The sequence below is a fragment of the Falco peregrinus genome, chromosome W (genome assembly GCF_023634155.1).
Source record: "Falco peregrinus isolate bFalPer1 chromosome W, bFalPer1.pri, whole genome shotgun sequence".
In the NCBI taxonomy this organism is placed as follows: Eukaryota; Metazoa; Chordata; class Aves; order Falconiformes; family Falconidae; genus Falco; species Falco peregrinus.
Window position 1 is genome coordinate 6,806,992 of NC_073743.1, and position 17,612 is coordinate 6,824,603.

At 36.5% G+C, this 17,612-nt stretch overlaps 1 protein-coding gene across 10 annotated transcripts in view; it reads left to right on the forward strand.

Annotated features, from left to right (window-relative positions):
- Nucleotides 1-783: 783 nt before the first annotated feature.
- Nucleotides 784-17,612, forward strand: part of LOC129783187 (splicing regulatory glutamine/lysine-rich protein 1-like) — an 82,206-nt gene continuing 65,377 nt past the window's right edge. For 6 of the 10 annotated variants that reach the window (XR_008745156.1, XR_008745159.1, XR_008745155.1 and 3 more), the window contains exons 1-2: nucleotides 787-1,017; nucleotides 10,430-10,563. Coding sequence is in view for 4 of the 10 variants with exons in the window: in XM_055793063.1 (XP_055649038.1) it covers nucleotides 857-1,017; nucleotides 10,430-10,563 (295 nt within the window). In the remaining 6 variants the exon portion in view is untranslated. Of the gene's footprint in view, nucleotides 1,018-10,429; nucleotides 10,564-17,612 lie in introns of all 10 variants that reach the window. The other 4 variants (XM_055793061.1, XM_055793062.1, XM_055793060.1 and 1 more) reach the window with 4 other exon arrangements.

Consider the following 17,612-nt stretch of genomic DNA (forward strand, 5'->3'; position numbering starts at 1 on the left):
GTCATTGGGGTAATTAAACTGCCTGTTATTGAACTTGGCTACCAAAAGAGCATTTAAATGGGAAATCTATTTTTCCTTCCATTTCTTGTGGGCAATTTTAATTTGCTGGGAGAGCATTCAGTGGATTTCTTGCCAAATCGATTAATAGAGCTAATCCTGACTTATTAAAGGTGAGATTTTGTACCTAGACTCTTTGGTATTCCGGTTTTTACATAAATAGCCTTTTGCTTTGCAAAAGGACATGGAAACCAGTTAACAAGGTAGTCAGGCTCCGTTTGTGCATGGAGTAGTCAGATGCGCTCACAGCTGCATTTTCCCCACGTGTGATGGAGCTATCTAACCGCCTCAGTCACCCCAGCCAGGGTGCTGCGTGGGGCATCTAGGCGGTCGTATTCTCTTCCTCCGCTATGCGGGCGCCGGGGCCGCTTCTTCCCGCGGACCCCCTGCTCGCAGGATTTGCGGTCTGGTCCCCTGACAGCCTGGGGCGGTAGCGTAAGCGTGAAGGGAGGCCAGGGCAGGGGGCGATCCGCGTTGGCCCCGCCCTTGTAACGACTCCTTGGGAAAGCGGAGGGAAGACAGTTTTTTTTCCCCCTCCCCTCTTGCAGGGGGACCCTGGCGCCCGAACTCGTAGTCCCGTCTGCACGGAGCGAGGGCGCCCGCTACCCTGTGAGCCCCAGCCGGCACGGGAAGAACTGCTGCCCGCCCAGAAACACCTCCAGGGAGCAGTCGATTTCGCTGCTAGAGAGTCCACATGCTAGGTCGCTCTGGCAGGCGCCGCGCGCTCCTCTGTCGTCAGGCCCGCCTCTCCGGCTGTGTGTGGCACTGCCGCGAGTGGAGCATTTGTGCCGGCTCCGCCATGATGAACAGTGGAGGGATCGGGGTGCCGCTTGGCTTCCCCTTGGGCCCCACGTCTGTCATCCAGGTCACGAACCTGTCCTCGGCAGTGACCAGTGAGCAGATGCGGACTCTCTTTGGCTTCCTGGGAGATATCGAGGAGCTGCGCCTCTATCCACCAGAGTAAGTAGGGTCTATGCCGGCCTCCGGAGCGATGGAGACTTGGGATGAGGAAAAGGCCTAGAGGGGTCGAGAAGATGGAGAGAAGGGAAGAGGCAGAATGCCTTATGTACCATCTTGAGTGTGGGCATCAGAGTCTCCCGCAGAGGGAGGGGGGGGGGTCACGTGGTGCAATCTCTTTGTATGGAGCAGGAGGGTTTGGGGAAAGGGGCTTTGCCCGGACCTAAAGATGGCGGGCCCCGGTCCGGAGGAGGGGAGCAGCCACGGTATCTGCGGAGCGGTCTGTAGACATACGGCCGGTTTTGTGTTCTTGTGGTGGTAGCTGCCGGTACTGAGTCATAGCCTAAAGGTTTGGCGAGAAGCGTGCTTATAGGCTTCCCCAGTGCAGATCTCGTTTTCCCCTTTTTCCCCTCTTTTCTGTGGCCCATGTTTCTCTTCGCTCGGAGTCATCCCAAGTGGAGGGGGGTTGGGCGGGAGTGTCCTAGGCTCGACTCCCACCCGGCTGGCTGCTAGGCCGCGCCGCCTGGGCGATGCGTGCTGGCGGGACCAACCCTTTTTGTTCGAAGGGCTCTTTTCCCCTTTGAGAAAGGGCCGCTCGAGCCGAAGCTGGCATGGCCGTTAACAGAGGAACCTGCCCTGTGCTCAGAAATGTCCCCGATAAGACGTTTGCAGTAAATTAAAGTTATTAATGGATATTACACATTTCTTTAAATTGTAGCTGTCCTCATTATGTTATCTGTATGCGAGGGAACCGCTCAAATGGGAGATAATATAGTTATTTTTGTGAACCTTAGTGTTCCTTCCAAGCAGATGGTGGCCAACAGAACAGGGGAGGGAAAGAAATAATTTTTTCTTAATGCATCTGTTGTATTAGGAAGTGGATGACAGACGTGCCCTTTCAAACAATTTTTTCTTTTTTCCTTATGAAGATTATATAGGAATAGCAGAAAGGGGCAGGGGGAGTCATTCACATCAATACCTCAATTTTAATACAAAGATGACAGAGGAGTAATTTTTTTTTAAGCTAAATAGCAAAAAAGTTGTTGTTTGTCCATTTTTATCTGTTAGTGGATTATACTTGGCTAGGTTTGAATGAGGACCATTCAGAAAAATGTGATTTAATATGTATGTAAAGTATATGTAGTAGGCATCCGTTCATGTAAAGATAAAACAATCTTACCAAGTTTTAAACACTCTAATAGATTTATGGTGGGTTTTGTTTTCTACGTTTTTACTTTGGACTTGTTCCACCATACACTTAATACACTTGTTTACTGCTGACAATGTATTTTTTGTTATAGCTGTTGCTCTTATTTTTCACTAAGTTATATAGCAGATTTTGAGGCAAATAGGTATTTTCTTGACATTCATATGCAAATAATCTTTGTGCCTATGTATAAAATTTTGCCAGTCTGTATACAAATAACATATTAAAATCCAGTACCATAGCAGGGTTTGGCTTGGAAACGTCAAGGTTATAATGCAGTAAACATTGATTCTAAATGATTAATTTAGTTTTCAGAAATAGGATGTGGGACTGTGATTATCTGTTTTACTCTTGGTTTTATTTATAATTTTAATGCATAACTTTTAGAAATATGCATTTCCTTGACAGATAGTTCTGGACACTTGACCTGACTTTGAAATTACTACCTTTGAAAAAAAATGAAGTATTTAAATCTAACGCCCTTCTTGTGTAGCAGTAAAAACATGTTTCCTATTGGCTCTCTGAAAATACATTTTAATAATATTATAAGTTCAGAAAATAGCATTTCATTGACAAGTGCACAGGTAACAAAGGTATCCTAAGCAAAAAGATGCTACAATAGATGTCTGCAATTTCTTAAAATTATTTTCTGCTCCTATTTTTTCCTTAGGTATCTAATGATTTAAGGCTTAGATTTTTTTAAAAAATAAATTCTTTCTTTTAATTAAAAAGGAAGTTTGCTTCTTACATTAGAGTCAACATCAGACAAAAATTCATGTAATCCCATTTCTGTAAGCAATCCAAATTTCCAATGTATTCTAGAGCATGAATTTTGTTACCTTCATGGAACAGCAGAAAACTCGCTTTTCAGTCAGATTTCTAGCTGAAAAACATAATTCAGTAAATTAAATTAGTGAATTACAGGTCTTGTGGATATTGACTACTAAACTACAAATATTAATGCACTCTTTTAAATTTATTTCATGCTGAGGCATAAGAGGAAGGTGTCATGGTAGCTTTCAGTTCCAGAATATTTGTGTTACCAAAGTTAAGTGAAAGTTTTCACTGAGATTGGGACCCCATTTGCTAGCCTTTGTACAGAAGCACATAGTTAAAAAAATAAAGACAACAGTTCTTGTTTCAAGAATAATATATAGTATTAATATTAAAAGAGTATTATCCTAACTTTTTTATAAAGTGATGTGATGAAATAAAGTTATGTTTTGTGTAGAATTGTAACCTATTTTCTCTCTAATTCTGTATTGCAAATATTCAGTGTACAGACAAAATATTTTTATGTAGTCAAGCATGAGTTTGCAGAGCAGAGTGAAGTTGTGTTCTCTTCTGTATGCATCATCTCATGTATAAAAAAAAAGGGGGGGGCATTCAAATTAAGAGATTTACTATAGTATTTAATCCCATTGCCTTTGCTGGGCATGTTTATTTCTAATGAATATGAACTTGTAGTTCTGTTGATGCTCAACAGTAAACAGACTAGATGTATGTATATGTACATGCATATACACATTTTATAAAGCATATAAATGTCCATTTTTCTAATCCAGAATTATGGTCTTTCCAAATAAAAGTATAAATTATTCTTTACCTCTTTCAAGTCAGTCATGTTTGTTAGCCTTCTCCTTTTTCCTTTAATCTGCTGAAGTCTAATCCATAAAATCTGATTGTATTAAATACTAAATTTTTTTAATAATAAAAACACTTTTTTTTTTTAAATAGGAAATAAATCTCAGTCTGGTATGTGTGATTTAACTTGGTCAAGGACACGGACAAGGACATTTTGGAGGACTGCTCTTGATAATTTAATTTATTTTTGAAATATTTTTCCCATTCTTGGAAGATGCAGCGTTACATGTTAGCATTGGTTGTTTTTTTTCTTCCTAATCCTCTGATATTTTGGTCTGTCAGAACATTCCAAGAGGTTTGTAGAAATGGTGGATTTGATCAGGTGATCATTTCAACCTTATAGGACACTCCTTTGATGAGTGTTATACTTTAATTCATTTTGCAGCACTACTCCAACTTGAATGAAAAAAATAAAAAGATAACGTTTATGACTTACTGGGGAGTGAGGATGATGTATCTGTCACCTATAGGCTCTTCAATGATTGTAGAACAAAATATAGGGCTATGCTATGGTTGTCTGAACTTGCATTATGAGAGAGAAGAGTTCTTTTTTATCCATTTTCTAAATTTCTCCAGTCTCCTGTCATTAACATGTCCCTTGGTTTTATAGGGTGAAACAGAGGATTTCTTTAAAAAACTAACAGGAAGTCTCAATTGTTGAATATAATGACTTACAGATTACATTAAATAGCATATTAATGTTAGATTAGTTCACTTAAAGTTCTTGTAAGCATGCAAAATGTGGAGGGGAAGAGAGAGAAACCACATCAGTTTCTTAATGTGTTAAATAAAATGCAGGTTCTTTAAGATGACTCTTTGGTATTCCGAGTGAGCTTCCTGAACCTAGTGACTTTTCCCAGCAATTAATATCTTAAGACTGTGATTTTAAAGTAGCAGTTTCTGTTAGGGTCCTTTATTTTGTATACTGAATTTTTTGGGAGGACTTTTATGAATGTTGAGTTAAATCACACTATGCTCTTTGGTAGTTTGTCACTTCATGCTTTATCTTCATTCATCAAAGCCCTTCAGTTTTTTCAGTCACTGCTAAACAGGTATCCCTTTAAGAAGGATGGATTTCATACCTGTCATGTTCCTGAAAGCCTAGTTCTCCGTGAAGAAGTGTCTATCTTGTGTATTAGAGGTTTTCACGCTTTATTCAGATGGCAGTAAATACTACTTTATTATTATTGTTATTTTCCAAAGAGGCCTGTGTGAACTGTGAGTAGTCCACTTTCAGGTTCAGTGTTGAGGGCATTGGAAACTCTTGGCACTGAAGAAATCGTTTCCATATGGTCATCATCCTGATTTTAGCTACTTGTCAGTGAGGCTTCATTTGCACTGAAAGCAATATTTCTTTTTATTGAAAAACCATTAACATGAATCATCTTTCAGTGAGTCAGAATGATTGTTACTGGTAGCTGTATGTATTTACCTATTTTCTTACGAGAATATTCTAAATTTGACTTGATTGTACAGCTATATACTGTTCTGCTCTCTGGAAGGCTTTCCACTGAAACTTTAATTAAAAATTGAAAGCATGTATTTGATGAATAACATCAGTAAACAAGTGTAACTTATGTGGAGGTGGGAAAAGAGGTAGTACGGTTTGTTTGTTTGGTTGTTTTAAGAGAATTTGGATTAAAAAAAAAAAAGTAATTTGTATTTGGTTATCAAATCTTAGAGACTGGCTGAGTTTGTTTTATCATGCTGCAACTGTGTGCTGTATTGTTTTAAAACTGGTGTCAAAACTTGCCCAAGAAACTTTGATTTAATGAGATTTTTAACCCTTTCGTTTTAAGACTTGTCTCAAAGGCTCCTGTAGGTGGCTTTCAGTGCTCAAAGACCCCTTTTTATTCCATTTCATTACAATTGCCAAGCATTTTGGTCACCTCTTCTTCCCCTGTCCCATAAACAGAGCTTTAGCCTTGAGAAGGATATTCAGAGAATCTGTGCTTCTTTTTTTTTTTTTTTTTTTTTAACCAACTGCTCGGAAATGAAAGTAAGGGATGGTTGTAAAATCCTTTCAGAAAACAGGATTTCTGTGTTGTTGAGGTTTTTAATTTACTTGTACGTTTAGTATTTTCCCTTTTGCTTTCATCTTGATGAAAATAGGATGACTGAATTGCAGGTTTCTAATTTTACCAAATGAGATCTGTTTTCTTCCTGAAGCTAAAGACTTAAATATCATAAAGAAAAGTTAAAGGTGTATATGGATGTGACTGAAAATTATGGTCAGGGTGAAACAGTCAACAAGAACAGAAAATAATATTACAGTCACAGCCTGTGTAAGAGAATTAGTTTATTTAATAATTATTAGTTGTTACTATGTCAGGGCCTTGGTGTGGATTTGCAACTTCTGCGTAGAAGAGGGTGGCTTTAGTGGGGCTTTGCTGTCAACTATAGTGATATTTTGTAATCAAAGTCTGAGGAAAAACTCCTGAAGTTTTGAATATCTGTGTATGGTCCTGATTTGGCTAGAGATCTGAATCTCCATGTTGATAATGGAGAATTACTGTCACTGTTTAACAAATGCTTCTTGGTTTGCCATTTGCAAAACTTTAAGTGCTTATTGAGATTTCTCAAGTGGGAATACACAGAGGCCATTAAGGAGGTAGGAGGGAGGCATTCTGCAAGCCTGTACGTGCAAAAGATTTCTGAGAAACCACGCTTGTGTGGTGATGCCAGGAGCATGAGAGGGTATGTTGTGTTCCCTGCTTTGTAGAATATTTTCTGAAACTCTTTGCTGCATGTTTTTTTTCCTTCTTTTAATCAGCCTAAAGTTACTTACACTTAGACTTACAAAACATGTTGTCCAAGAAGGTATTAATTTGATACCTTTCTGTTGGCTGTTTAAATAGACTTTTGTGTGAAGATGTAGTATGGCTTTTTTTTCTCACAGTTCTGAACAAGTCTGAGACCAGTCTTTATAGATCGCTTTTAGTTTGCAGTACAGTTGAAATCTGAAGCTGGTTTTCAGGGTGTGACAGGTCTTTTGCCTTGGGTACGTACTTCGGTATGCCAACTACTCATACAGCTATAGAATTGTTTTTCTGCACACTAGGAGACCAGCAACGTCTGTAATCAGATTCTTAGTCCCAGTCATGCTTTTGCATTACACTTGTTACCCAGTTGAAGTCTGTGTTCCAGGGAAGCCTTCAAAATTACAGTTGTAGTGATGAGCCTTCAAATGTGGCCGTAAGATGATTTTTGAACAGTTAAATATTGAAAAGCTTTATTGAGCAACAATTAAATTTTTGCAGAATGAATTGTTTGTAAGCAGGGAGGCATAAACTGTCTGCATTGGGTGTTGAAAGCCCTGCTATAATACTGATTGCTTCTAGATGTTCTGGAGTAGTCTTGGAGGCTAGTACATGAGGTTTTTTTTAGTCATCGTTATATCCTGCAGTGACTGCAGTATAGATAAGGCCTTTGAGATAAAACACACAGAGCCTTATTTAAATGTGATCTGCACAATTATTCCTGAACATCTTATTTTGATAGATTATTCATTTCTGTTGTTGTCTCCACCACTACCCTGAGAAAATTTAGACCCTTAAAGGGATGTTTTGTCACCTTTTATTTGATTTTTCACCATAGCTTTCCGAGTAGGTCATTCTTATGATTTTGGTTGGTGGTTGTTCTGTTGGGAGATGGGGGTTACTGTCTCCCTACAAAGGAAAACAAAAATGGCAGAAACATCTGAATACTATTCAGATCTTTATTTCCTTTTTGAGTTTTCTTGGTTTCCTAAAGAAACTGCATTATAGTAACTTTAAATCAGAGATGTAGGACTTTCTTTTTTGTAACCCTAGGAAGAAGACTATGACTCTACCTCATTTCAGCATCAGAAAAGATTGGCAGAAAAAAATGGAACAAACAGAATTAAAACAGAATAGGACTTTTCTGTTTTAAGAAAGGCTTATGAAGCCTACTGGGGAAGTTTGAGGCCTACATTGTAAAAGGAGAGGACTCAATCACTGTAAAACCTTTTAGAATTTTTTTTTGTTCTTGATCATCTCCCTTGATGTAGATGCAGCATTGATGTTTTTTTAGCAGAGGTGGTCTCCTTATAAGAGAATTTCTCCTCTTCATCACTTCTCCAGTGAACTGAATGATTAGCTTAACCTTCAGAAAACATTTTGTACCAAGACTTCTTTTTAGAGTCTTGTTGCAGCAGTGTTCTGATGTTAATATTTTTTAACATACTTTCCATATAGCTTTTGTGATTGAAGTCCGGGGGGGAAATATTATAAATACACTTGTCATAGCCGGCTCTATAGATGTTGAAATTTATAAGGATCATTTATTGAGCCTGGAACTGTCTGGAACAGAATGATGTTTTTGAGTTAGCAATGAAAACAAAAAAGGAAAAAGCCAAGAGATATTAGAAGTCTGGACCACAGAATCTTCACTGGAGATGCTTCAGCCATTTGGGTTGTAACACTGGCATGTGTATTTAAAAACAAACAAATCACAAACAAAAATAAAAAACCCAAAACATTTTCCTCCCCAAACCCAGGCACACAGACCCCACCCCCCAAACCTAAAGAAACAAAAAAACCTGTGGCCATTAAAAAAAAAAATAAATCTTTGCAGTGAGCAAAGTCTGGCTCTTCAGAATATGTAAGATTACAAGTTGTATGCAAACATTTCTGTTGAGTACTGAGAAAGTCATGGCTCTTTGTCAGCTCTGATAGAAAGTGTTCTGAACCAAGACCTTAGAGATGGCTCAAAAGCCATTTTATATGTTTATTTCCTTCCTGAACGTGAAAGCTTGGAACTGTGAAAACATTGTCCACTACAGACAAACTAAAAGGACAGAAGTAATGTAGTCATCTTGCTATTGCAAGAATTTAGAATATTTTCTAAATTCTACGAGGTTGACTTTCATATTTATGTTTCTCCCTCTCTCTGTTCTTTTTTGCTTCTTCAATGTCTCTGTTTTCACATAATTTTCCATCATAAATGTTTCTAACTGCTGTTCTGAGGTTGACTGGTGCTCTAGATATTTTACATAGATGTTACCTTTCTAGTAACCAGAAATGTACAGATCTGCCTGCCTCAGACCAAGTTGATGGTTAATTTATGCAATTAATATGATGAAATAATGTGTCTAAAACTTCTGAGTTTGTATTTAAATACTAAAGCCTAATTAATTCCATACAACAACTTTGGGAGTATTTGCTTGGAATTTGAGGGACTAAAAGATGGATTGGACTAAACCTGAACTGCTTCTGGTTCTTCCAGAACATTGACAAGTGTTTCAGTTGAGGGAGGGTCAGGATTAAACAGTTCATGCAGTATATTTTCCATTTTTTACTACTTTGCTAGAAGACAGGTGTTTTTTTCAAATGGAACTTGCAGATGTTTCAACGATGTCCTATTGGATGTGTCCTGTTCTCTCTTTGGAGGGTTCACCTGTACTTACTTCATATGAATAAATAAACTGCTTGTATAAAGAGTATAACCTTGACTAGGGTATAAATTTTTTTTTTAAAGCAAACTTTTTTATTTTTGATCAAGATTACAAACTCTATGTATTATGCTTTCTGATGTCTCTGGTGTACTTCCTAATGGAAAAGCAAATTACCCAACAATATGTATTTTGAATTTTCTTCCTTATTCTAGCCTAATAGTGAATTCTTCCTACCTCCTCCAGTGTTATCCTGTACTACACTATGCCAAACTAAGGCAGATGTTAAAAAGGATTTTTGTTACATTAGTGAACTAAGACCTGACATTTGAAAGAACTCAAGAACTGCTTTTATCTTAATATGAACTAACAAAACTTCTTTCATGAAGGCCTAAGAAAGAGTATCAGTTAATATGGGCTAATATCTGAAGGGCCCACTAAAAAAATGACTGGATTTATTGTTTGACTTTCTTAAACAAGGATTATTTGGAGGATGAAAGATAAACTATAAATTATTTACTTGACAAATGTGTTGAGTAAATGTGCTACTTACAATAGTAATTTGGAATGTACTGGTGAATGTTGTTTAGCAAGATTTGTAAAGAAAATCAGCCTTGTTAATTTGGGATTTTGGCTGCTGTAGGTTTCCATTAAAAAGGAGGAGGGGCTGTGCTATGCTTTTTTTAGTGACATAGTAGGCAAATGAATAAATTTCTATACTCTTGTCTTTTGGGTAATGTGGGAGAGGAGGATAGAGAATGTCTGATCATTACTGATGGCAGATAAGAGAACAACTGGATCTTATGAAGGAAAGTAAGAAAGAAAAACATGGTTATCTAGCCAAAAGAGTTTTTGCATGCTTGTAGTGATATATAGCTATGTAACTGCATGAATGGTTTCTGCCCTGAGCCTGGTGAAACATAAATCTGGAATTTTTATCGGGGCTCAGAGATATAAATATGACCTTCTCTGTACAATAACGTCTCTGGTTGTACCACAACCAGAGTCCATGCATTCATACACCACAGGGTAACTTTTCCAGGAAGTCTAATTTATTATTATTTTTTAAATTAAGAAATAATAGTTGAAAATACATGCATACACTTCTTTAATATGGCTAATTGATTTCCACCCCCCCTTTTATCTTGCAGCAACGCACCTCTTGCTTTTTCCTCCAAAGTATGTTATATTAAGTTTCGTGAAGCATCAAGTGTCGGTGTGGCCCAGCATCTAACAAACACGGTTTTTATTGACAGAGCTTTGATAGTTGTGCCCTGCGCAGAAGGTTAGTGTTTTAGACATTCTTCTGTAATGTTGGTCTTTGTCCTGTCTGCTAATTGTTTTAAGCTTCCTATGTAAGGAGGTGCTGCTCTGTTATTTTATTACTTTTAAAAAAAACACCCAAAATTGAAAATTGAATGAAGAAACCCAATTATATAGATTTAATTGAAATTCAGTATTAGAAAAAAATAGTGGATTGAAATAGGATAATTCCATTTTCCATACTTATTACATATTTTTTGGGGAAAAGAAGGTAAAATAATTCCCTTCAATATGGTTTATGTTGGCAAGCTTATTCCCACACAAAGTTCTCACTGAAGTCAATGGAACGCTGAAAAGATTAGGCAATTTCCTGGTACCGATAACACTGCAGTTTGGATCTTAATGTGTTGCTGTTGGTGTGTGATTTTTGGTGTTTTATTGGTTTTGTTAATTTTTTTTGTGTTGGGTGGGTTTTTTTTGTTTAAGATACTAATTTTCTGATTTTGAGTTTGGGGTTTTTTGACTAAATCCCATTGTCTTTTAGACATGTGATATGCATTTGACCATTTTAGATTCATCTAATTAAAATATTTTGCAGTTGTGGTGACAGTTACTGTTTGAATATAAATGTTTACCTGCTAGTTTAATAAAAAAATATATATCAGTTTTCTGTTCTTGTTCCTGTGGAAAATGTTATGTGCAATAATAAAAAGGCTTTCTTACGCATACTGGTACTCCTTTTTGATTTTAGATATCTCTTTTAAAAATGCAATCATCTGTACAGAATGCTTCTAGTGTAAAATATTTTTATAACTCTTAATAAAATAAAATGCTTGGTGAATACTAAATTGACAAGTGTTACTTTAGCTTTGAGGTCATGCTTTTACAGGTGTGTTGATTACAAGGTAGTTCTTATTGTTTGTATAGTATCCTAGGTATGAATACAGTTCGCTGGAGTTAGGCAAAGCCCCATTGACTTCATTGGGATCATTGTGGGAATTGAGCATCTGCCCATTTGGATCTAGACTTTTTGCCTCTTTGGAGTGGAAACATTCCAGCTGGTGGAGTGAAGCTAACTTCACTTTGAACATGGTAGCTATTTTGCCATGGACAACAATATTTAGAATGATTGTTCTATAAACTGCAGCAAGTCCAGAAATATCTCCTATTAACAGGACTTTTCTAACTGCAAGAGTTGGGTTTTGGTTCAAAAAAACCTGTTGACTTCTTGGAGTTTGTTAACAGTGGTCCCAGAGTACCCTTTTTTTTGGTATGTTTGCCACATCATGATCTGGATAGCAGGAGATTAGTACTGCTATAATAATGGTCTGGGGTGTTTCTGGCAAACTCTTGACAAGTCTTCAAAATTTCATTGACTGTAAAATTACTTAAAATATACTGTCTTTTCTTGTAGCCTTGTTAATATGAACATATTAACAGGTCTTTGTGAAGCCTAGATTTTTAGTCGCTTTTATGCTTTGTTTTGGGGGCTTTTTGGTTTTATTTTTTGAACTTGTTCTTAAACCACAAAGGATATTGCTGTATCCACTTAAAGCTGTGTAGAGGCTTTGAGTAGGTAAAATGTATCAGACCAGAGTCCTTAGTGAAAAAATGCCCTTAAATAATTGACTACAAATTCTTCAAGATCTTAGTTTTACATTTAATTGAAAAGACTTTTAACACTGGTTCAGTACTGCCAGAGAGGAAAGATTGCTGCCTAATGAATGAACAGCACTTCCTGATGTTTTTCTTGTGATGAGATCACTTCCTGACGTGATATGGTAACAGGCAGGTAAAGCTACATTTTCCTGTCTCTATTGATGGTAGACAATGAGTGGAAGGAGAATAAAATCAAAGTTCTGAGAAATCTTGTTCCAATCCTGTTTGTAGCTGACTCATCAGGAATTTCTGAGAAAATGTATTACAGAAAAATTGTCACTGTTCCAGATCATTGTGGACCCCACAGAGATTTATGCATAATTAGTTGAAAAAGTGATGGGGTTGTGAGGTAATTTTTTTTTAAAAGTCAGAATGCTGTTTCAGTATAACTTTCTAACAAAATCACTAATTTTAATTTGTAAAGATGTGAATTGATATAGGTTTAACTTTCTTCAGAATTTATTCTGTGGAATAAGCATGGCTTTGAAGACCACAGTGCAACATTTTTTTATTCACTATGTATCATTGTTAACAGTCAGTGGCGTGAATCATGGGCTTTAAAAGTAGCAATGGCTATATTCTACTGGAAGGTTAAATTATATCCATGGCCAACAGTGCCAGTAATAAAACTTTTCATGTGCCAAATAGAACATAGAGGAGGTGTAAAATGGAGCTCTAAAAACTTGGTTTTTAAAAATGAGAATAAAATCTGAAATTTGGAGTGTATTTAAAAAGTAGTAAATCAAGGGAGTATGAGGAGGGAATCACTAAACAATGAAAACATTGTTAATTTTGTGGTATTTAATAAACACTAACAAAAATGTAAATGAAGTAACATCGAGTTGTCAAAATATTACTTTCTTTTGTGCTTATCAGTAGGTTATTCTTTAAATGTTATACTTTGAGAATGCAAAGGTTGAAAAATAAACAGCGATGCCACCCTAATAATTCTAAATTTTATGTCCACATTGTCTGGTAGATGGATTTTGACTATTAATTTGGTTTTGTATGTTTTCTCTGTGTGATATTTGTGCATTATTAGATGACTAGACTGGCCAAGGCAGACCTGTTACACTTGCCTGAGTTAGGCATTGTTTGCCATGCCTCTAAACCTGCCACCAAGTGAAACCTTCACTGGGGAAATGAGATCGAAGTCTGGCCTGCTGAAGATGGACGCCCTGTCTCTATTTTTATTTTATTTTGCTTTCTTTCCTTTGTTTATTTTATTTTTCCCTTTTTTGTTTTGTTCTGTTGAATCTCTTTCCCTTGTACTTGTGAACTGGTTATTCAGTTCTGAAAAAATGATGATTTGTAAAGGGGTTCAGTGTTTCGTTTTGAAGTTGACCTGAAGCTGCTTGTGGATGGTATACACAGAATTTAGAATATGATTAAACTAGGTTTTATGCTGTGAATTATGGATAAATTTGGTTTGGAATACATTTAAGCATCTAAATTCAACAGATGAGAACATTGTGTCAGACTGGAATAGTGAAAAATATATCAGTTTTAAGATGCATTCTTTCATTTGTTCTGCTTTATGAGCTTATCTTGGAAGAGGACAGTTGAAACTTTCTGGAGAAATCAACTTTACAAAGTAAAATCATGATCTTTCTCTGCTGTTTTTCCTTTTCTCAGCAGAGTAGTTTTATTTTAGGTTGCATGATCTGTTTAAAAGAAGGCTTTCTATTTTTATCTAACATGAAGAGTTTAAAATAATTATTTCTGATATTGAACTTTCATGAATACTGAATGACATGAAATATTTGTTTTGCTTCTGATGAAACCTTGCTCCAGTGAGGTCAGTGGCAGTAAGATTTCATCTCTTTGTTTTTGTAATTTTTAGAAAAAAAATGTTTACCACTCATAAGTACAAATGCAGCCTGGGGTTTTGGTTGGAATATGTTATGTGAGGCACATTGTCTTTTAACACTGTTATTTGTGAGAAGATTGAAAAGTTCTGTGTGTATGTATGTGTGTGCGTTTATTGCACTTTTACATGCTCCAGTAGTGATTATTTCAAGAAGAGTTTTTTTTTAAAAAAAAAAGTGTCACCTCACAATCTCAGAAGCACTGGCAGTTCATGCTGGAGTGACTGAGAAGGTTCTCATCCCTAAATGATGTTTTTTCTTGTGAAATGGAAGCCCTGAAGCAGAAGTGCTGGACCAGGTGGTTTGTCTAGTCCTCGGGCATTGCTCTTCCCAGCCAGCTGCATTGGGACCAATTGGTTTCACTCTGGTAATGCACCAGGCTGTGAACTGCAGCTGGGAAGAGCTTTGCTTCATAATCTCTGTTGGATTTAGCTGTGCCATTTGAGGTAATTAGCAGTAGTTGTAATCTCTTAATCTCTGCTGCTAAATCCACAAAGAAATTATTTTATTTGTAAGTGTACATTTTCCATTGCTTTAAAATAGTAGGAAAATAACAATTCCTTTAATTATGTTTTGACTAGAGTAGGAAATTAATTTCTTCTGAGCACATGGAGGGAGATAAAAATACTGTGATTAGTACCCGCTTAACACAGATACTTCTGTTCAGCATTTAGCAAAATATTCTGGTATGGAATAGGTTGACTAGGGCTCTTAAGCATTTTGATACAAAAAAATAACAATCATAACTGATTTTTAGGGCAGCTGTACATTTCTGAAGAAGCATAAGGTATCTAGGCAATGCAGAGCTAATCTACATTTGCTTCCAGATTCCTTTGCAAAGTGTAGAATAAATAAATGATCATAGAATCTGTAATTTACTAAACACTCATAAGCTTCTAAGAAATATTTCTGAGGATGTGATATACATGTGGCATAATTTTGTCTGTTTCCTGTATTAGAAAATAAATATCTTTACCTCATTTCCATTCAGCTTTTAAATACCATGAGTTTACAAACCAAAACAGTTATTCTTAAACTGAAGTGTCCTAATTTGTTATGCTGTTACCCACATGTTTTGCTGTATCTTTGTGGGCTTGTAGTCCTTTTATAAATAAATTCATGAAAATAACACTCCAAAACTTTTAAAGGTCATAACTTATGAGGTTATTTGGCCTTGCATCTTAATTTGTTTTTCAAAACTATCTAAAGAACAGGGAAGTAAATTTGCAAGACATTACAGATTTTCTTATTTTTTAATCGACAACAGTTTATTTTCTATAGGATTGTTAAAAAGTTTGACCTGATCTTAAAAACTAAAGTGGGATCTTTTGAAAAGACAGTATCTCTGAAAATACAGGCAAATTTTCAGGGTTCTTTCTGTAGAGGTAGGCCCTTCCTCATTCTTGAATAAAATAAATGAGCAGATATTTGTGACATGGAACTGACCAAGTTTTATTGAAAACAAAACATTATGTTGAGGGACCAAAATATTCTGGAAATAATGCTGCTAACTTTATAATTTAGATAAGTATGTTATTAATTTTTTGAGCTGCTATAATACTTAACTGAAGTTGTTCATTTTATTCCTTAAGCAATGTTTGAGCAAGTGAATAATTCCATTTATTTCAGTAAGATGACCCATATGCTTAAAGTTTAGAATTATTTAAGTGCCTTTCTGAACTTTACTCCCTGTCTGTTTAGTTATGTGTATAATTCAGTTCCTATTTAAAAGGGCTAAATGCCTTAAACATCTCTTATCTGATTGTTTATTGAATTGGCTGTATGTAAGTGCATACTTATGTGCATAAGCATATGCCTAACTTTACTGACCAAGGATCTAAATTAGAATGCAGATGCACCACTTTAGGAGCCATTTCTGCCACTGGATTTACTTGAGCCATGTCTGTTGATCCTGTAGAAACCTGTATGCGTATCCAGATGCTGGCTGTTCAGGATAAGGTCTGGTTCATCAGTCATTTGAAAACACTTGAGTATTTTGATTTTCAGAAGAACTGGTATATAATTGTATACCTAATTTGCATGCATAGTTGCTGGAACTGTATATTTGGAAGCCTGTTAGTTAGCTACATAGTAGGCAGGATGTGAGGCAAGGTACCCGATTCTCATGAGCAGTCAGGCAAATCGGATGCACCTCTCATTGCATACCTGACTTCAAAATGAGACCTGTAAAGAGTGCTGAACACAGAGACAATGTTTCAAATTCATGCATGTTTTTTATAAAAGCCCTGGAAGACATAATTGCACAGTTAATTCTTAAGTGCTAATAACTTTCCTATTTTTCTCCTTTAGATCGTAAAATCAAGTGGTTTGTTACCTGTTAAGGAGCAAGCATCTCAAAACTGAACATAAATCTAAATAGGAGGCATGAGGGGGGAAAAAAAAAAAGTACTGTTATTTTATCTTTTCTATTCCACTCATACTACATATAAATTAGATTTCATTTAGGTTTGTGTTATCCTTTGGTCATATCCAACTGTAACCTAGTCCTTGCTGCAGATCTGTAGAACAGGTTTACAATACTTTTGTCATCTTTTTATTTTTTTTAAAAGTAGTATGATTCCCATGGGGTTTGTTGGAATGCTTATAGCTAAAATTGCATAGTGTTTTGAAACATACCATATTTTTCTTTTTGATAATATTTATATATTATTTTTTAAATCCTGAAGTTATGGGGGTTTATATGTAAATCTGTCATGGTTTAACCCCAGCCAGTAACTAAGTACCACGCAGCCGCTCGCTCACTCCCCCCTCACCCAGAGGGATGGGGAGGTGAGTTGGAAAGGAATGTGAAACTGGAGGGTTGAGATAAGGACAATTTAATAATTGAAATAGAATGAAAATGAAAGAACAGTAATAACTATGATGGCAATAACAGTTATAATGAAAAGGGGAAGGGAGAGAATAACATCCAGAGGGAAAGGAAGAAAGGAACATGTGGTGCACAATGGAACTGCTCACCACCCACTGACCAATGCCCAGCCAGTCCCTGAGTAATGATCTGCCCGCCCCAGCCAACCCCCAGGTATATATACCAGGCATGACATCCCATGGTATGGAATACCTCTTTGGCTAGTTCGGGTCAGCTGACCTGGCTGTGTCCCCTCCCCATTCCTTGTGCCCCTCCAGCCTTCTTGCTAACAAGGCCTGAGGAACTGAAAAGTCTCACATCAAAGCCAAAACAGAGCACCATACTAGCTCCTAAGAAGATAATTAACTCCATCCCAGCTGAAACCAGGATGAATCCCATACAGTTTGAACCAAAGCAGTATAAGCCACTGGCAGAGTATTTGTATATACCTTGACTTTTAATATAATGTTTAAATTAAAGCATTTTGTTAAGCTGCATGGGATAATACCAAAGGGCTCAGTTGGATAGCATATATACAGTTACACCAGTAATTTGGAATAGATCATAGATACCTAGTAAAATGATAACTTCCTTTCTGTAGTTTTTCAGTTCAGTATTTAATGTTTGTACCAGTTTAAATACCTTTGCATTTCAAATTTAATACATACATTTAAT